Genomic DNA, 21,343 nt, shown 5'->3' on the forward strand with positions numbered 1-21,343 from the left:
GTTCCTTGAGGTCAATCACCATGCCTGTCAAGACTGAAAAACAGGTATCTCTTACTGCCTTTTGAAGGTCTCACTCTACATAAAAACAGAATTGGCAATTTAGACTATTATTCACTTCCATCGACCTCAAAAAGATACAGAATTTACTCTATTTGGACATTTACTTTAACACTCTCTCCTACTTTAAAAATAACTCCTAAAACATCTCTGAGGGGTTGGAAGGGAAGCTATTATTAGCTGATGAGTCAGCTAAGGAAATTGAGGCCCAGAGATGCTGGGTAGTTTTCCCAGTGATCTCACTACTGTAGACTAGATAATCAAGGGTTCAACCCAGGCCATCTGACCTTCCGGCTGTACATATATAGCACGGTCGGTCTCTTGTCTCATCTTTAAGTTTTTAATTTCTTCACTCTGTCTTTTTACTTTTATTAACATCCAAACTCCCTTTAAATTTTAATAGTAATGTATAAGTTTCTGAGACAGAAGAAGGATCCAATGCAAAGGTTATGGAGAGGAATAGAAGAAAAGAAAGAAAAAAAATAATCTTTGCTAAGGGATCAATACGGTGCCGGTCATAAGTTTACTTACCGTTTCTCCTAATTTTTCTTAGAATCTGAACTCAAGCAGAACTATCACAAACTCATTATTACCGTAAGAAATAAACCGCTGATCGATTAAAGTTTTATTCTTGCTTCTCAGAGAAGTTGTACCGTAACAGGAAAAAAATTGTTTAAAAAAAAAGACGTTCATACAGTAGAATTTCAGGCTACATCAGACAGTGGGGGACATTAGAAGGATGAACAATTCGAAAGGGAAGGAAAGAATGTAACTGCTGGTCTCTGAGAACAGACCCAGGATGAATTTTCCTATTCAGCCTTTTATTTTCTTCTCCGCTTTAGATTTGATGGTTTGGGTGACTTCCAGTCTATAGACAAATCCCAAACATGATCCATCTCACCTTCATCCTTTTCAACTGTGTGTGTAGTGATATAACACTATCTCAATCAAAAGCAATCCTAAAATTCATCCGATTGTTTTATTTTGAACTAATGGCAAAAAATACCATCTTTGTATTGGATTCTAAATATTTTATCTCTTCAAGCGATTTGTACATGCTAAATTAATTAGAAGCCGAAAGCATTTCTTTGAATAACTTAAAAGGAACAGCAACATTAATTTACTTTGTGTCAGAACATCTGAACCAGTGGTTCTCAATCCTGGCTGTTTATTATTGTTTCTCCGGACAGTACTGATTTATTTATTTTCTGGGGTGGTGGTCTGGCTGTTAGTATTTTTAAAAGCTCTTCAGGGCATTCTAATGTGCAGTTAGGGTCAACAAGCACTAATCTAGACATTTCATGTAATAGTACTTTAGAGTCCAAGTTAGCTGGAGAATGGTCAAAATATTTTTTTCTCTATGTAATTATAAAACTCTTACTTTTTCAAAGGTTTAGCACTGGGTATATCAAGTTAAAAGTCAATTTTTAGGACTTTAGTTACTATACCAAAAATATTTTCACCTGCTACATCCTGTATTTGTTATTTTGTCAATTAAATCACTTGTCTGAACAAGTGCTGAAGGAAGTGCATCTTTCTTGCAGTTGCTAAGAGTAGTTGCAACCACTAGAGGTCAGACATTTAAATCTGCAGTATGATGCTCAAATACTAAAGTTATCCAGTTTAGAATTCTGTATCCTGATTTCAAAAATATTTTCTAAATTTTCTTCCATTATTAAAACCCATGTCCTTTCAAAAAGTTCAAAGTATTTCCTGCCTGGGTGGACATGTGTTTTACACTCTATTTAATCCAAGCTTCAAAATTCTAAAGAGAAATATAATCCAGAAATTCAAAAAATTAAAGCACTATCAGCATGATGATTTTCTGATGGTTTTCTAAAAATAAAATAGAAAATGAAAGTATTAGATATCTAGTACTTCCACATACATTATCTAATTTAACCACAGGTTAGAGGACTCTGTAGGCATTTCAGGATCTACCAGAAGTCCCAGGGCCTAAATGCCATTCTCCCATAGCTAGAGGTATTTTTACCCACCTATCATTGGGGGGTGGAGTCTATGAGTTCCTCTCTTGTGTTTAGGCTGACTTGTGACACCTTCCATCATTAGCATATGTGGCAGAAAACTGCCATGTGTGCTCTGAGTCAGCTCATTAAAAAACATGCATATTCAGCTTGTTAGATGGATCACTGAGCTGTCATGTACAAAGTCCAACTACTCTGAGGCCACCATGCTGGAGAGGCCATGGGGAGATGCTCCAGCTGACAGTGCCAGCTGAGCTCAGCCTTCCAGTCCTCCTTGCCAACATGCTGGACATGTGAGTGAAGATGCCAACCTGGAGGTGGAGGCTCCTCCAGTACAAGGTGTTCCAGGTGGCAGCCGGTAGTCACTGGGGTTACCTCGGCCATTCTGGTCTCCCCAGCTGAAGCTGCAGACATCACAGAGCAGCATGGACTACAGGCAGTCCCCACTGTGCAGCGTCAGAATCCCTGACCCATAGAAACTGTGAGTCTGATAAATTAGTTGCTATTTCATGCCCCTAAGTTTAGACTGGTGTGTGAGGCAGCACTAGATAACCGGAACTCCCAGAGAAATTAACCGAGCCTCCTCCCTTCAACCGGGCTTTTTTCAAAGCAGAAATGGCCAAAATGTGGGTCAATCTTGGCAGATGATTTGTTCTTCACAATCACTCTTTGGCTATTAACCTTGTAGGATTGGGGTGGGAGGAGGAAAAAATGCTGGAGAAAAAGCTAGTTGCTGCATGGTAAAAATATGTGCTGATAGATGCTTAAACACAGTTGAAAAATCAACACAATCTGTTTTAAAATTGAAGGTCCCAAAATAGTCTCTCAGACTGAAGAAATTAATTTACAGCCTCTATGGTTTTTCCCTGCTTGGCTATTAAAGTTTCTTACTGTACCAGAGCTATCAATGCCCACCCAAAATAAGGTTTTCCTCACACATATTGCTTTGTGTATGAATTCCAAACACTGCTGCTATACCAGTATATCCACTATAGTGAATATCTGTTATGTCTGCATACTTGAGTTTATTTTATTTAAACTGAGAACGATTTGCTAAAGGCAGAAATGTATAACTTGTGAGTGTGTTTCTGTGAAAATTAAAAGCAGACAAAGAATCAAAAATTCTTTTCTCATTTAAGGTAAAAGCTTCCATTCACTACTATAGGCCTTTTTTTATTTTTTCTGAATAAGAATCATAGAATTAGTCTCTACCTCCACTTGAATGATTTTTCTCCCTGCAACTCTTTCTAATAAGGTCACCTTCTTTTCTGTTGTTCATTACATCCTGGAAGGCTATGACATCCAAACCTCTGGGTAGGTTGTCCATGTAGACATGACTTTAGTTCCTATGACTTGTCTAATTCCATTTTTTCCACAAGAACAGGTATCTCTGGGAACAAGAATAAAAAAGACTTTTGGACATTTGCTAAAACAGGAAGAATAGAAGGTCTTTTCCATTTTTGTTTCCCCACGGTGCTAACACAGTACCCCAAGATTAGTTTGCATGTAAGAAGTTTGTAGTGAATAAAAACCTTCATCAGATGCATGTATTTAGAGAAGAAGTGACATTTTGGAGTGAATTTGAGCAAAGAAGGTGGGGCCTCTCATGATATATGGAAAGAGCAAGAAGAGAGAATCTCCAATAGTAAAAATGCTGAATCCCTGCCATTCGATATTCATCGTGTAAGATCAGTATCAGGAGAAGCGGAGAAACAGTTTATTTTACAGCAGAATATACTCAGTGTCTTTGAGGATAGCAGACAGATTATAGTTGAAAAATGAGAAGTTTAACTCAACTCTGGTTGGTGTTTTCCTGGGAAGAAATACAAGAAACTTCTCAGGCATGGAGAGAGAGAGAATATAGACCATATATTACAAACACTGGAAACAGGAGATGAGGATTTAGGGACAATGCTGACATGGACAAATAAATGGAGACGATATCAACAGATAGAGGGCTAAGTGTGAGATTTGAGAACATTCCTGTTTCAGAGGGTCAGAAGAAGGCGATAAATAGACGATTACGAACGATGGTGTTACTGTAATTCAGACCTTTCTTTTAGCAGACCAATGTGCCAGGTGGGATGTTGAAAGTCTAGTACTTTAAGGGATAGATGTCTACAGAGTTGTTTTAATAGCAGCAATTTATCTATCCCTTCATCTTACAATCTGATCTGAAAGAATATTGGAAGTGGGACTTCCCTGGTGGTGCAATGGTTAAGAATCTGCCTGCCAATGCAGGGGACATGGGTTTGACCTCTGGTCCGGGAAGATCCCACATGCCAAGGAGCAAATAAGCCTGTGCACTGCAAATACTGAAGCCCACACACCTAGAGCCTGTGCTCTGCAACAAGAGAAGCCACTGCAATGGGAAGCCCATGCTCCACAGCGAAGAATAGCCCCTGCTTGCCACAATTAAGAAAGCCCATGTGCAGCAACAAAGACCCAACACAGCTAAAAAACAAAATAAATAAATAAATATTATATATATATATATAAACAATATTGGAAGTTATCTGTAAGTGGGAGGCAAATAATGACCAGGGTCTTAATTGCCTCTGAAACAAAGTTGTCCAAATCTAAATGAGGGAAAAGATGAAAAGCACACGTTAATAGCATCAGGCAGGTCACAGATAAGAAATATGGGACATATAAATGTGAGGGGGAACCAATACGTGAAATCCGACTGCAGAAGTGATTACTTTCAATCATTTACTTGAATTAGAAAAGTCAGTCACATGTCCTTATTCTTGTCACTAGTCCATGTCAGCGTAGAACAACAACAATAAGTTAGGTTAAAAAAATGAAGCAATTCATTCTTCAGCCACGTATGTACAAAAACAAGACCAGATTTTTCACTTTTTATCCGGATTTGACGTCGGTTATTGTGGTCAATCTAAATCAGCTTTAAAATATTTTATATGAGACTATTATTAATCTTCAGTTGTCTGTCATTTTGAAATGCAGGTAGAGTATTTAAATTTTTTCATATCAATTTCATGTTAATTATTATTTTAATCAAAATGTAATAGATAGTATCTGTGCTTCTTAAAACGTATTCTGTACTTTCTCCACTAGATGTCTCCAGAGAAATACAAGTAAATACGGCTAATAAAAAATGCTGCTAATACACACCCAGCTTTAAAATGTCAAAAGTACCCAGCTCAACTAAGGACAAATGGGTACATTGGTTACTTAGCATGAGAGTGAAATCTGTCATGTGATAGGCTTTTGAAGAAAATGAGAGTCTAAATGTACAAAGCACACTACCCACATTTATCACAGAAAGCCCACTCGCTTCTAAATGAATTAACATTAAAGAAACATCATTTAATGTTAACTTTGGGGTCAGGTTAGACATCTCTTTCTTTGAATATGATTTCATTACCTTAGATATGTTTGGCCAGAGCATGCCTGAAGATCTACGGGTGTAGAGGAGGAAATCCATTGGAAATACATTGGGTGGAAGGCTGAGCAGGTGACACTTCTTACATGCTTTACTATGTGTCAAATATCTGAGCCTATATATTGCTTTTCTGACCTCTATTAAGTTGGGCATTGATGGCCATTTTTATTTTGGCTGTTATGATTGTTTTAATGAGGGAAAAAAAACACAAAATTTAATTTTTAGCTTAATTTGAATTCCTTCTACTGTTGTCTGAGTTCAGCATAATCTAATCATTTTAAGAAAAGGTTTTCTCTCCCTTGAAGGAAGCAGAGATCTCTGGGTCTTTTGCAGGACTTCAGTTTACAAGGCTGCAAACCCAGACACCAAGGAAGGCTGCGTACTTTACTGGCCAAGGTGCTTGGACACTGAGAAGTGTGCCCCCAAGAAAGTGTGGCAGTAACTTCAAAGCCTTATCATCTTTCAGAAGTAAGTTTTATTACCTGTAGTTTACAAATGGGCCAATAAGAAAGAAAAGCAATAGTCAAGAAATGCCAAGATCCCACATACTATACATTAAAAAAACAGGGGATTTTAAATTATTTGGGGGAAATAACCAAGCTGGATCATTCAAAACCAAGGAAATTCTCTTAAAAATACAACAGTTTGATATGTAATCATTCCACAGTGTATACGTGTATCAAATCATCACGTTGTACACCTTAAAGATAAACATTTTCAATTTGTCAAGTATGCCTCAATAAAGCTGGGGGAAAAAAGTATGGTTCTCAGGAAAAAAAAAAATCTGCTCTTGGCTTGCGTATCCAGGTTTACTGAATCCATAGGTCGCATCTAATCCTAGAGAGTGTAGGGTAGGTTTAATGTTGATTACAGGCTGGTGATGGTACGCATGATACTTTAATCACATCACAGTCTCCAGCAGCTACAAGGCTGCTACAAAGATCTACTGGATAACCCGCAAACTGCCAGTTAATTAGCATCCTGATAGCTAGGAACAAATGTCTCCATTTTTCGAACACATTATTTTTCTTTGGTTGCTTAATAAACTGCTTCTTTTTCATGAATGACTTACATTTCCGGGTCAGACTTTGCAACCCTGAGAGTCAGATTTAATTGCCAAGGTTTCAATCTGCCTCCAAACTGCTAAGAAAATTACGAAGCCAATCCAGGGACAGGATCCTTTCATGAAGCAGAAGAATAAGGGTCCTATGTGGAGAGAAAGAGAGAGATTAACCCTTGAAGAGTGCTTTGAAAGGAGAGAACTGTGTCCCTCTCAAGATGTTTAAATCTTTTCTCTGCAGCTTGGACAGTATTCCCATTCTCTGGAACTATTTCCTCCCCTCACCCTGCCCCACGTTGCTGGCCATGGACCAGGGTTCCATTATTAGCTTCCCTGAAGTCAGGATGCTGGCTAAAGTAGTTGCTTGCACTTTCCCCCACTATATAATATCTTATAATATCACACTTCCGGGCTGGACGCAACATTTTAGGTTGCAGTGACTTTTTTTTTTAACTCTAAAATTTTCCTTCTCTTGTAATGTTCTCCAATGTCTAAATTTACATGAAATTTATAGGTACAATCTGGCCCTCATTTTCAAGATCCTCTTTGAGGGCATTACTCACCCCGAATGTACATATTTGTTGAGGGCCAGCATTTGTTGACTTCCATGGGACTTTTACAAATTCCAAATATGATGCTCAAGATGGATATGTTTAAGACTCAATTGTTTGAAACTCTGAAAAAGAGATTTAAGAATCCTCTTTTTCTAGTATGAGCATATACAATGTATTTTATAAAAAGTAAACCTCTACCTCCTATCAGAAGGGAGAAGTCATCTTTTGAAATACGAATGCATTTGTATTTTCACGACTTTTCACATGCAATTATGTGTTCATTTGTACCATGGAAGGAATCGGGATGAATGGAAGCCATTGATTCCAGTGGATAAAACTGCGATCACAGGAACAACGAGGTCAAAACTGTTCTTGAAAATAATCAATATATTTTCAATTTACAGGCACTGTTAAGAAAGTAGGTAACATGACATAATATTATTAATTCTGCCTTCACGCCTATCTTCATAATTAAGTCTATCTATTATCATTCTGGACCATATTCAAATAAATTTTTACTCTTGATACATATTACCCAAGTCTATATTTTTCTCTCTATACCTCATCCCTTCCTCTCCAATCAAACCCCATTGGATCTGAGCAGATTTCAGCTTCATTACAGAAGTGCTAATTTAACAGCTGTCTCAGATGAAAAGGGTTGCATTAATCATGGAGAGCATCTCAGTAAAGACAGCATGACTATTTACAATGGTCATGTTGGAGAGATTTCCATATTTTGAGTTTGATTTGTTTCTCTGTAATTCCAAAATTCTATTGTTATATCTCAGAAGATAAGCAATCTACATTATAATAAAGTCTAGAATTGAAGACTTTTATGTAACCGTTATCAATAATGTTCTAATAGCTAATATACTGATATTAAGTAGAATTTATTTCCTAAAAGCCTTTCCATCCTACTCAATAAGCAATTACTGACCACGTACTATTTGCACAACATAAGAGTAATAGAAACCTTCGTATAGAGCAAAACAGTGATATAGGAGTAAAGTTAGAATAATTCCATTCAGAGAAATAAAAGTGGTAGATTAATTCTCTTCTTCCCGCAAGGGACCAGGGAAAGAATATAATTTATCTCTTATCATCCTCTCTCCAGCCCTCCTTTTGAATTTCTCTTTCATTTTCTATACCTTAATATCAAGATTTTCAAATTGAAAAGAAGCCTCTCAACATGTTTTGGAATTTATTATTTCATTGTATGCTTTCTTAATAAACTAGCAGCAAGTTGCAGAATTCTTTTAGTGCCCCAAGACAAAATCCTATAGCAAGCTTAATATAACTCTCCTGATAGCTGGAATCCTCTCTGGCCTAATCCACCCTTCCCTAAAAGCCCTTCCAATTGGACCACGTGGAGATTCAGTGTAAAATTTCTCTATAATGCCAGGGGAGAAACAACTCTGGTGGGCCATTACAGCGGGAGCACTTTGCAACAAGACGCATTTGAATTACACCTGTACTTTACGATAGTGTGTAACTTATTTATCCAGGGAGACTCATTGTAGTTACTTAAGCTAATTGTTGACTTCTGACATTCAGATTTCTCTCATCCAAAGTGTTCTGAACATTTGATGTATTGTGTGTGGAGTGGTGAAAATGAGTAGAAATTGTACTGTGTAACATTAGGAGACTTTGGTTACTCTCGATAAAACAGAAGAAGAAGAATTCTGGCAATGCCCCTGTTTCTTATATGTATTGCGTTATTCTATTCCAGTTAGATTGGTAATACTTGTTTCCAACAGGGGATGCTTTTGTCCTGTGGTTTCCAACAGATGTGCTGTCGAGAGATGGTCCATATCATTCTCTGTATGTAATGAAAAAACAATAAAATCACACATGTTTTTCTTTCCTGCTTTACCTCAAAAGTTAGGGAAACTTGCCAGAACCAGATGTATGTTAATTCTATTCCCTGATATCTGAAAAGAGAAGTGAAATGGGAGGGATCCCCCCAGTTTAGTACGATTGCAAGGAAAATGCGATCCTTCCTACGTTTCATCAGCAAGTTAAAATTCTTACCCCATACTCTGTGAAAGTTTATACCTACTCAACATTTGCTTTTAATCAACAGCCATTACTGCCTTGTGATTATCCAACTTACATCTACCTTTGTTTTCTGGTGAAAAACAATAACCTTTCAGTTCTGATGTGAACTGAATATGACAAGATGTGATAAGATCAAATCATACTTTCACTGAGCACAGGGACATGGACTCTGAAAGGGATGGATTACAGAATGATCCTTAAAATCTAAACAAAATCATTTTCCATATAAACTCTCTAAATTACAAAAGAATAAAGTGGAAATATGAACATGAAATGAGTCAGGTAGTAAAATAAAGAGAAAGATAAATAATATAAAAAAATAAATATCTTTTTGATAATGAGAAGCAAAAGCAGCTCAGTGTGCTCAGTAAACATAACTGACAAAAGCGGATTTTAGCTGGCAACTTGAAGTTGCTGATGCCTCTTGGAGAGAGTTCAGATTCTCAGGTTGATACAGAGCTCCCTCCCAGAACTCTGACATGTATATAAACTCTGAGCTCTCCAAAGCCCACTGCCAGTTCTCTTCGTGGACTAACTGCAACGGAGAGACTAAAGATGATTCCTTTCTTACCCATATTTTCTCTGTTCTTGCTGGCTGGTGTTAACCCTGCAAACGCCAATGGTCATTATGACAAGATCCTGGCTCACAGCCGTATCAGGGGCCGGGATCAGGGGTAAGTCATTGGTTTGATTTTATAAACCTTTCTTTTTCCCTTAGCTTGTTGTATGCACAATTTTAAATAAAGTTCCTTATTTATACCTCAGGAGTTTTTTTTTCTACTTATTACAATGTAACAAGAAAAAGGAAAAAATAAGTATTCTGTGGTTTATGTATGTGTCTTAAACTTTAAGGATTAGGGTCCAAAAACTTGTGTATAATTGCTTTCTGTGAAACATTGTAAAACTTTAATCCAATTAACAACATTTAGCAGGGCACTTCTTTATGATTCAGTTTATCAGTGTTTTTATTTCCTTCCAAATTTCTGGAATGAGGTGGTCAAAATTAAAGAATATATTGTTAGAGAATCTCATTATGTAAACAGCTTTGAAATACCTCACATTATGTTAGGGTATTTTTCATTTATGTGTGAAAATTAAACAATAGATCATATAACTAGTTTTCTGAATTTTTTGAAGCATTTAAGAATGCTTTTAAATTTTGCTTTCTGTAAAATTTGCCAAAACTTTATTTCTTAGAATAAACTCAATGACAGCTTAGCATTTTTATAGTTATCAGACATAATTTAGTAACTTAACCAACCATTTATTATTAATTTTGAAATGGATCTTGGCACTACTTCCAGTATCTCAGAGGGATTTTCATAATGCTCCAAAGTTTCCCTGCCTTACAGAGCAAATAAGACTTCCTTCTCTTTAAGGGAGAAAAACGCTGAAAATTCTGGCAGAGGAGGTCTTAATCTAATTACTTCCAGTCAAAGAAATAAATTTTCCTTTGTGCAGCCATATTATTGAAGTTAATCTTGGCATTCACTTCTGTGATTGCTTACCTAGAAAATTACAGAGTACAGTGTCCTTGGACTCAGTTAAACGTGTCTGTTTTGCTTGTCTGGTCTGTCATTGTTCCAGAGCCCTAAAGCCACCCCCACACCCTAAAAGAGCACATGCTTGGTTTAAAAGGGTCAGTGCATTACTTACTATTACAAGTAATAAGACACATATTGTTTAATTCTATTAGGTTAACTTTTGAAATAATGGCATTTTACTCTCAGAGATGTATAATTTCCCCTCTCTCTCTCTCATAGACTTTAGTTTTTTCCAATGATTCAGTAGGATTGGATCAAGAATGAGATTTGTGCATGACTAGAATCACATTTTTTTTTAGAATCACACCTTTGATAACTTTTTTTCTTTTTTCAGTCTTTTTTTTTTTTTTTAACATCTGACCTGTAGATATGAAAAACTAATTGTCATTAGGACATTAACTCTCTTTCCATCCCTCTATCTTCCAGCCCAAATGTCTGCGCCCTTCAACAGATTTTAGGCACCAAAAAGAAATACTTCAGCACTTGTAGGAACTGGTATCAAGGTGCCATCTGTGGAAAGAAAACGTAAGTGTCATCTTTTCCTTAATGAGCCAGTTCCAAAGACAACATCGTAATGCCCATGCCTTTCCTTGGATAAACACACGGTCTTCTTGAAAATACTCTCCAAAACTGTGAGCTAAAAAAATGGATCACATGTGAATAGAGAAATTTTCCTTGAACTTCTCCCCCTACTAGTGGAACTCATGTTATTCCGGAATCTAAGGCAATGGCCATGTAATCTGGTATAGAATCACTGTAAGAGTTTGACTATGTCATTTCTACTCCTGGCTTGGCCTCTTTTATCTTAGGCAAGTCAATTAACCTCTGTTCCTCAGTTTCCTCATTTTATTAAAAAATGGGCGAGAAGAACAAATTGACCTGAAATAAGGTAAACATTAATGTTTGCCTACAGTCATTTAGAAATTATCTAAAGTACTCCATTTTACCCCAGAGTTTTCATCAAAGCTTCAAGTCGGAAAGGACTTAAGTTTCATCTCTTCATTTAATCCAGTCATTCCATCCCAAACTGCCAGATCCCTGGGCTCCCCAAAGGTCGTAATGGAAGCCCACCACTATATTTACTATTTCAATAGCCAAAAAGATGATTACTCTTCAACTTAGTTATCTATTTCGCTGATTAACTTAAAATTGGAAAACATTTTTCTTACTTGATAGCTTATTGGTTTAATCAATTAGTAAATATTGGTACAAGACACACAATCCTAGGCATATAAATGTTAAGAAGGACTCGTGTGATGCAAATTCTTCATTTTAAGATGAAGGAGCTAAATTGTAGATTAAAAAGGTTAGAAATGTCACCCTCAGGTGATGAAACAGTACAAATGGCTCCTGTCTGCTTCCTACTAATTTGGACCCCACTCCCAGCGAAGGTCGCCTTGAGAACCAGAATATCCGAACCACATCGTCATTAAACTTCGGTTACCCTAAATAGGTGGAAGGATTGGGGGATGGTTAAAAATGTATCCCTAACTTAATAACATTGGTTACAGACACTAACCATGGCATCACATAACCTTTCAGAGGCTTTGTTTCTTTGCCTGTGAAATGTGAATTTAATACTTAAAGAGCTTCTGAAGGCGAGATGAATGAACAGATGTGAAATTGTTTAGTAACTCTAACTCATAGTATTAATCGCCCTTAAGTTTAAACTATTTTAAGCGAACTGGATCTACGCTGGTGGGAAAAGGAGGCATGTGCAGATGCCTATTTAAAATGCACAGGGTTATCTTTATTTCCAATAAGAAGTATGTATTCAAGGCATATAACCTTAGCTGGACGGTGCCCCCCCATGGTAACCCAGTCCAGGAGCTCATAGGACACTGCTGCCCGTTCCCACACGTTGGCTTCATAGAATTTCAACTGATGTTACTTTTTGACCTGGACATTATTCCTGTCAGTTTCCAGACATTTGCTAGACTTGTGAGTCATTCACACAATTACAATGTAAGTCAATAGTTACAAGGAGTCTGGCCGTGATTTAGGTCAGGCCAGGCCCCACTGGGAACTCGAAAGCTCTGGATTCTTCTCCCTTTGTTCCTTATATTCTTGGTTACCATGAGGCCTATTTGGAATGCACACTAACTAAATAAGAAAGGACCTGCTTTCTGAAATACTTAGGGGAAATCTTTATAACACCCTTCCTGGAAGTTCAGGAAGTCTGATATAACCTTCCTTTAATCATCTAAATATATTAGAGATGCCGAGGCTTATACAAAGCATCTGCCAAGATTCTTTCTTGCTTTCCATTAAAAAAAAAAATCTTGCTTTGAAGCTTGGCTTTTTACCATAAATATAAGTGTCTCCTTTGTTTAATTATATTAGCTTATTTCCCTTTTTCACAAACACACTTACGTCTGTGCTCTGAAATAAATGTAAGTGCTAGCTGCTAGTTTCAAGTAATCAAAGAAATCAATAACACCGACAGCAAGAATGCCTGATTTGCCGTCTGCTTGCAGCTGCTAAAATTTCCAAAGTCATCTTTAGGACTTTGTGTATCATTTGACAGAAATGTTTATCTTCTGGCTGAAGAGTTGCTCTGGGGATTTGGTGGAAGTAACTGGGTCTAATGAAAAACATGAAGTTTCCTAGATTTAAGCTATTCCTCACAATATATATTGGCTCAATAATACAGTATTTTGTAGACTTCCTTCAAAAAATACCAGTGACGTTTTCAGTTGGCATTTCCATGTGATTTTAGATACTATTCAGAAAATGAAGATAAATTTCCCTCTTTCAGAGAGGTGCACAGTAATGATCTTTTTTTACTCATTTGTCCTACTGACGATATGGGAACTTTTGAGTTTTGTGTAGCATAACTGTTGTCCTGAAAAAAACTGCTTTTTTGTTGTTGTTGCTTTCAAAGTATCAACTCAGACAACCATATTGTTCAACTATTAGCTGAAATTGCAATTGTCTGTTTTAGAATTCTATCCCATAGAGTGCATTAATATTAGCATGTGTTATAGAAATTTTTGCTACATTAGCAATTTCCTCTTCTATTTGCTATTTTACATAAAGTATTATTAGTCCTGAACTAAAAATTATGTATCTCATTGTTTATGATATATGCTAAAACTAAAGTATAAGTAATTCTTAATCCCTTGGTATCCAAATGTTCACATTTATTTTTATAGGCATCCATGTAAATAAAAATATTTCAGGGACCATATTTGCATAAGGCTCTCTTATGGTTTGTATATGTTCGCAATACCAACTATTCTTGAAGTTATTTTAAAATTAGAGAACAATTTAAAATTTAACTTCCCACTTAGCTCTATATGCTTATCTTTTGAATCTCCTTAAGCCAATATTCCATGCCAGAAATTTTATTTTCATCTATAGTTTCATATTTTACTATCTGTAAGTGAGTTAATATACTTTTCTGATGTTCCTAGTTCCTAATAACCTTATACTAATAAATATAGCTATTTCTAAGTTTACAAGATTATTTCTAAAGCATCGTTTTATTTGAGATTCACAACTACCCATGAATAGGTATTTTAGCTACTATATTCTTGTTAAATCATTGGGGAAACTGAGACTCAAATTTATTAAATGATTTGCCCAAGGTCACACACATACTAAGTAGTGGAACTGGGAACCAAACTCCATTCTTTTGCCTCAAGATCCCAGAACTTTTCCACCATGCCATGAGGCTATCAAGAGAAATCAAGCTAGTATAAATACCTTAATATCATAAACAAACAAAAACCTGGATTTCTAAATTCTCAGTACATCATGGCAACAAGTGATCTGTTTTGCTACGTTTATGTCAAAGTGTATGCTATGTAGTTCCCCCTTTTTAATATTGATTTTCTTCCAATGTATAGCACTGTGTTATATGAATGCTGCCCTGGTTACATGAGGATGGAAGGAATGAAAGGCTGCCCAGCAGGTAAAGTTTCAATTCCTGAATTAAATGAGGAGTTCGTCTAGTGTGAGGAAAAAGAGTTGAAGTAGCTTGTAGGGAAGCCGTGTGTGTGTGTGTGTGTGTGTGTGTGTGTGTGTGTGTGTGTGTGTGTATTTAGCACCATGATAATCCAAGATACACCCCCCACATCTTGTGTTAATCATGAATATATCGTGTTGATAAAGTATTCAAGCATGCATCTTATACACCGCATGCTGGACAACAGAGCGTATTCTAAATTTAATATACTTCACCTTTCCTTCAAGAACAAAAAAACCCAACTACAAAATCCCTTTCTTTGAACTTGGCTAGACACCTGGGCTGACTGCTGGGCAAGGCATCACCTTCTCATCCGACAGCTCTGATTTTATAATGGTCCTCAGATGGAAAGTTAGTTTCCTGTAACTCGCCAACTAGAGAAAAAATTGTTCATCTGTTTCCTCTTTGAAATGACAGCCATTCAGATCTTTAACACGAATCATCACACCCTTCCTCCAGCTACCCTCTCTTCCCCAACCAGAATCTTCTCTCCTCTGGGCCATTCCCCACCCCCCAAAGTGGATGTGATTTACACTTTGGAGCCCTTCCTGTCACTGACAGCAACCCGTGAAAAGCCTCTAATCCAGTCTTTTTTTTTTTCTGATTGTGATCCAAGACCAGTGTCTACAATCCATGTGTGTTCAGGCAGCTGAGAGAATATTAAGACAGACACCTCAGTTTGGGGGGCTTCTGAACTTTGGTTAATGTCATTGGTAACCATGTCATATCATTGACTTGGTTGAATTTTTAATTAATTAAAATTGATTACAGGTTTTTTTTTTAAATGAATACTATCAAATCAAGTCTTCCTTTAGGATTTGTTTTTCTCTACTTAGGCATGGGAGTTAACTGGAACCCTGTGACATTTAACCTGTTAATTTTGACTCATTTTTCCCAGTCCTGTTGGGGTGTTTTTAAATCCTGATTTTGTGATTTAATTTACTAATTGTGTACCTAGTCTTGCTATATTCACAAAGGTAATAACCATTTCTCCTATGATATGGTCCAAATCATACTAAATTTTAAATAAGACAGGGTCATAAAGAATAAGTTGGCTGCACGCAAACTTCAGGCTGACATTCATATATTAATCTTTCTTCTGAGGTTCAGGAGATATATTCTGGAAGTATTAGATATTTTTATCTATTTCCTCCCTGAAATTATGATGAAAAGAAGCAGGTCTACATACTTCCTTTAGGGACCCAAATTCATATAATTATACCCCTGTACCCGACAGTATTATACTATTTAGGAGCTTTATGCCAACACGAAAAAAAAATTTCCGTTGCCATTCTCAGTGAGAAGTCAGGAACTTTTGTTTTTTCAGTGAAATAAATAAAGATATTTACTGATAATTATAATCGAAGCTTATTGACATACCAGATTTGACACATAAATAGACTAAACATTAAACTAGGATAATATTTTAAAATTCATTTTCCCTCAACACCAAGGATATATGGAATAATATTTTTCAATAGTACTTTATAATTTGACATTCAAAAGGCAACTTTCATATAAAATTGGTGATTTATAGAATTGTATTGCTAAAGTTATCAGTTAAGTATATTGGGGGACTTCGTGTAAAGGTTAAATTATTGTAAGATAACATTCTTGAAATTGTATCCTAAGTACTTATCCAGCTCTTGATTATTTCAGTGATGCCTATTGACCATGTTTATGGTACCCTGGGCATTGTGGGAGCCACCACCACGCAGCGCTATTCTGACATCTCAAAACTGAGGGAAGAGATCGAAGGAAAGGGATCATTCACTTACTTCGCACCGAGTAACGAGGCTTGGGACAACCTGGATTCTGTAATTCATTATTTTTATGAATATAAATTTTTTTACTGTTATTAGTATTTTTAATTGATTTATTAATTTGGAAATTAAAGTAAATTGTATATCTTTCTGTTGTACGTATATGAGGATACACAAAAGGATGAGTTAATTGAGGGTAAGGAGCAAACTTTAACACATCCATAAATGGAATAACACTTCAGCAGGCTCATGGACTAATACAAAAAAGGCAAACAAATAGTGGATTGAACAAGCACTTTATCATTATTCTATTTTACTCCTTTCCTCTTTCCCTTTTGGTTGTAAAGAAATATAGATAATTTTTGATGACGTATCTCATAGAAAGGCAAGTTAAGAAGCCTAGTGGAATTTAAATTTTTGTAATAAGCTATATTATATATATATATACTTATTATTTTAATTATATGTAATTATATATGGCTGTTCAGAGACTGACAGATCTATAGACGTGTGTGGATATTTAAATGAATGGTTGTAAACAATGCTTTTAATTTTCAGGCTTCTTTTGTGCATAGTCTGGTTTATAACACACTAAATTATGACTCGATGTCCAAATCTGTAAAACTGGTATAGAAATATATTCCTACTTCCTACTTTATATGAAGACGAACTGATAATTACTACTAGAGTCATATAAGATTTAGTAAAACTTAGGCAGATTCTTCTAGATTTTATCTTGCTACATTAACTGTGAGGTTAATTGCTTGCATTATAGAACTTTCTCTCTTCTGGTTGTCTTTGACCACATCTCTAACCACCTTTCTGGTCCTTTTGGCTGACTCCTCTTCTTCCTTGCCTTAAGAATAGGTCTTATTAAAGTCTCTTCCAGGAACTACAGTCTGTACTTTATATGCACTTCTGATGGCTTCAGCTTTCACTTTAATGCATAGAACTATGAAATCTGTGTTTCTTGAACCGCCGGAGACTATTTCTAACATCCATTTTAATATTTCTACTTGGATATACCAACTGTATCTTTAAACACAGCGTAATCTAAAACAGATGCCACTTTCTTTCTCCCCATCAACAATTGCTTTTTGCTGTCTTTTTTCCATAATTGGCAATAACGATCTCAGAATTCAAACTTGAAAATTATGAGTCATCCTTGCTTTGCCTCTCTCCAATGCTTAGAAACTACTGTTAGTCACCCACATCTCATTTTTTATACTCATAAGACTCCCTTTCTGTTACGCATTACCACCAGATTAACCTTTCTAAAGCCCAGGGTAATCATTATATTCCAATGCCACAAAAGCCTCAGTGGCTCCTCATCGCTGGTTTAATTTGCTCTTTGCTTGGGCATTAAAGTCTTCTATGTTATTACCCCATATACTTTTCTAAAATTTCTTTCTTAATATTATATGAGAAGCACAAAAGTATACATGGACAATTTCTGCTTTCCCAGCATTCACTCTGTGCCAGCAGCTGGACTTAGAATGGTCATCATGCCATCCCTACCTTATCTACACTGCAAGACCTGTCTCCAAACCTTGAATTGCTGGCCATCTTTATTTGACCTGGAAAGCATTTTTTTTTTCTCCTTCTGTCCTTTATCTTACTGTGCTTATTTTTACCTGCTGCTAAAGGATAAGTACCTCAAAGGTGGAGTCTTCACCTTACTTACCATTGTATTTCTCATAACACCAAGTACAGTATGATATAGTATGGTGTTGGATAAATAAAAAGGTACAGGATGGCTGAATTCTTGAATTTGTCATAGAATAAACATAAAGCGCTTATGAAAGCATCAATGTTGTATACAAATAGAATGCCATTTTTATTTCATTTTCCACTCAAAATATTTTAAATATCTGATAATTTCATATCCCCTAAGCCTATACAGCAAGATCATCTCTTCATCAACACATTCATCAAAAATTTTGTTGTGTCTCTAAAAATGTCCAAGTGCTCCATAAGATCTGGGACCCTTTACTGAGTACCTGTACTTACAAAATTTCTTAATAAATTGAAATAATATAATTTTAAGTTATTTATATCAATTTGTTTTGACCATCTGGGTAATTCAATGAGAAAATAACAGGAGAGTAAAAATAGTGTGATTATAAGAATTTTAATTATTAACTATAATAAAATAAACCTGTGTCATTTCAATTTTTCCTAGGATATCCGTAGAGGTCTGGAGAGCAATGTAAATGTCGAATTACTGAATGCTTTACATAGCCACATGGTTAATAAGAGAATGTTGACCAAGGACTTGAAAAATGGAATGATTGTTCCTTCAATGTATAACAATTTGGGGCTCTTCATTAACCATTATCCAAATGGGGTAAGTTTCATTAATAAAAAGTACATTTCTCAATAACATGGCCCTTCATTTTCTTTCTGTACATTGTATATAAGGTTCACAGAAATAATAAAATGCTAGTGAATATAAGTGCCATGTCATGACTTTTCCCTACATCTAAAGCATGTAAATTTCTAATTCAGTGAGTGATTTCTACTAAAGAGTGATTACACAGAAGAAATTAAATTCATAGTTCATTGATAGTAGACTTAGCTGTTCTACAAAAGGAAATCTTAGTATTTGATGTTTGAAAAATTAATAATCAGAGAAAAATAATAAATAAGAATTTGTCAGAGAATGTATCAAAGAATAATCAGAGAATGAGTATTCCTTTATTCATCCTCTGGCTACTGCAGTGATTTAGGTTCTTGTGTGTTTAGATAAAGTCTTTGTGGGAAACTTCCAAGAAGGTCAAAGGGCTCTTTCAACAGTCAGAGTTCCAGGGACAAAAAGGGTCAGTGATGAGTCAATATTTAGGAAATCATTTAAATAGAAGTGATTAGATTTATGGAATAATTGTTTGTTTCTCTCTCAGAACATTTTCTTAGGACTAATTAGACTTCTTTATATAATTCATTGACCTACATTAGAAGTAGTGTATGACTATCTCTAAAAAAGAAAGAGCAATAAAATCAATAATTCAAACAAAAAAAAAGTTTTTGCTTGTGTTTCTAGATATGTTAAGAACTGGACTTAGTTTCTCAACTGGTTCCATTTTTTCTCCTAGTTTCTTTTTTTTTTCTTAAGACATAGCAATATGTAAGTCTTCATCCTCAGCATTTACATTCAGAATGTCAGTTCTCTCATGTTACGTTTACCAATAAATATGAAAAATAGGAAACGGGCTTGCAGTCTCAGTGGTCAAGGGATAGCTGTGATTTCTGCAATTTCATTTTCTCAAATAATTATAGGTTGTCACTGTTAACTGTGCTCGAATCATCCATGGGAACCAGATTGCAACAAATGGTGTTGTGCACGTCATTGACCGTGTCCTTACACAAATTGGTACCTCAATTCAGGACTTCATTGAAGCAGAAGATGACCTCTCATCTTTCAGGGTAAGTACAAGAAGCAAAGGCAGATTTTCTTGGACCATTGAAATTCCTCCTGGTTCCCTGTCAGAATCTAAAAAAAATAATAAAAAGCTATTAAATCTGCCAGAAATGTGACCAACATATTTCTTGAAATGAAAAGGTTTTCATTTTAGACAGGAGAAATCATCTCCTTCTATGAAATAATATTCATGTGGACATGACAGATAAAGAATGATTCGTTATGTGACTGTCGTGTATTTAGTGCATTTAGAATGCATTCATCAATTATTACATTTACTGCTGGATATTGTTGTCACACAGGCATAGGCAGAATTCCCCATCTTACATACAGTTTGAGGAAAGTTTGAAAAGACATGGTTGTTTGTGCCAAAAATAATAGATTTTGAAGATCTAATAAGAGTTATATTTGATTTCTATAGTTTTCTATACAATTGACTCCCTTGTGTCAGCCCAGACGGAGTGTATTGCAATATTCTTCTGGATTTGCAATGTGCCAGTTTCTAAAAAGCATATTTGTGTTTCAGGCAGCTGCCATCACATCTGATATACTGGAGGCCCTTGGAAGAGATGGCCACTTCACACTCTTTGCTCCCACCAATGAAGCTTTCGAGAAACTTCCACGAGGGGTTCTAGAAAGGATCATGGGAGACAAAGTTGCTTCGGAAGGTACTTAAGTGTCTTTCTCTAGGAGAACCCTCCCAGAACTCCAAGAAAAGGAAATGAAAGAGAGATTAAGTCTGACCAACATTATCACCTTTGATAAGCAGAGGCAAAGAAAAACTTTTATTCTGAGGTGGACTATGAGAATCTTAAGAAACAAAAATCCTTCAAAGAGTAGGCAAAGTAATTACATAGTTAATTTAATAATTAAAGTAATTAAGTGATCAGCATATCCTAAAGATCACGTTCTTTTGCACTGCTTTCAAGTAAATAAGTAGCAGACATCAAAAGAATTAGAAAGTGTTGAAAAGAAATTTTAGGTCATCAAATTTTAATATTGCATACATGTTATTCAATGTTTTTAGTTCTAAATTTACACTAAAGTTGAGTTGAGAAAATTCCATGGTTCTCTTTGGTCACTACTTATTGATACATAAAATGTGGCTTCTTTCCAGCCTCCCTGTTTAGTTTCAGCTAGATTTTGCATTGTGACTGGCACATTTCTCTTACTCAGCCTACCCCAAATTGGCTTAACCAAGTTACGATGAGAAATTTCGGTGCAGATATAAATGTAATACAATTTAGGGATAGATCTTTCTTCAAATGTCTTTCAAGAAATCATCTTTAATTTGACTACTTTCTGGATGCTGTCTTTAGGACTGCTACAAAGCTTCAATTTGTAAAAAACACAGTATCTGCAAAGTGCAATAACGTAAAAGTCAGTGAAATGAGGTATTTCTGTACAGCTCTTCTGGCATGAGTCGCTAATGCAAGATACTGGTGGGTGTTTGGAACAGGTATCGCTAACAAAGGCCTTCTGAAAGGAGCAGTTATTCTTGTGTTCCCATCAGAAATTACTCTCTTCT

The 21,343-nt window shown here is 35.8% G+C and overlaps 1 protein-coding gene and 1 long non-coding RNA gene across 5 annotated transcripts in view; one reads left to right on the forward strand and one right to left on the reverse strand.

Moving 5' to 3' along the window:
* LOC130835524 (uncharacterized) overlaps nt 1–21,343 on the reverse strand; it is a 35,832-nt gene that overhangs the window by 14,083 nt on the left and 406 nt on the right. Inside the window, exons 2-4 of the long non-coding RNA XR_009048972.1 lie at nt 19,772–19,887; nt 7,072–7,184; nt 6,521–6,654 (exon numbers count right to left, since the gene is read on the reverse strand). This is a non-coding gene — a long non-coding RNA (uncharacterized LOC130835524). The remainder of the gene's footprint in view (nt 1–6,520; nt 6,655–7,071; nt 7,185–19,771; nt 19,888–21,343) is intronic.
* Nucleotides 9,558–21,343, forward strand: part of POSTN (periostin) — a 32,907-nt gene continuing 21,121 nt past the window's right edge. For 3 of the 4 annotated variants that reach the window (XM_057707112.1, XM_057707114.1, XM_057707113.1), the window contains exons 1-7: nt 9,629–9,794; nt 11,091–11,189; nt 14,516–14,580; nt 16,294–16,451; nt 18,580–18,744; nt 19,674–19,820; nt 20,342–20,483. In XM_057707112.1, coding sequence (XP_057563095.1) covers nt 9,676–9,794; nt 11,091–11,189; nt 14,516–14,580; nt 16,294–16,451; nt 18,580–18,744; nt 19,674–19,820; nt 20,342–20,483 — 895 coding nt within the window. In that variant the 5' untranslated portion in view covers nt 9,629–9,675. Of the gene's footprint in view, nt 9,795–11,090; nt 11,190–14,515; nt 14,581–16,293; nt 16,452–18,579; nt 18,745–19,673; nt 19,821–20,341; nt 20,484–21,343 lie in introns of all 4 variants that reach the window. The other variant, XM_057707115.1, reaches the window with a different exon arrangement.

The sequence above is a fragment of the Hippopotamus amphibius genome, chromosome 14, assembly GCF_030028045.1.
Source record: "Hippopotamus amphibius kiboko isolate mHipAmp2 chromosome 14, mHipAmp2.hap2, whole genome shotgun sequence".
Classification (NCBI taxonomy): domain Eukaryota; kingdom Metazoa; phylum Chordata; class Mammalia; order Artiodactyla; family Hippopotamidae; genus Hippopotamus; species Hippopotamus amphibius.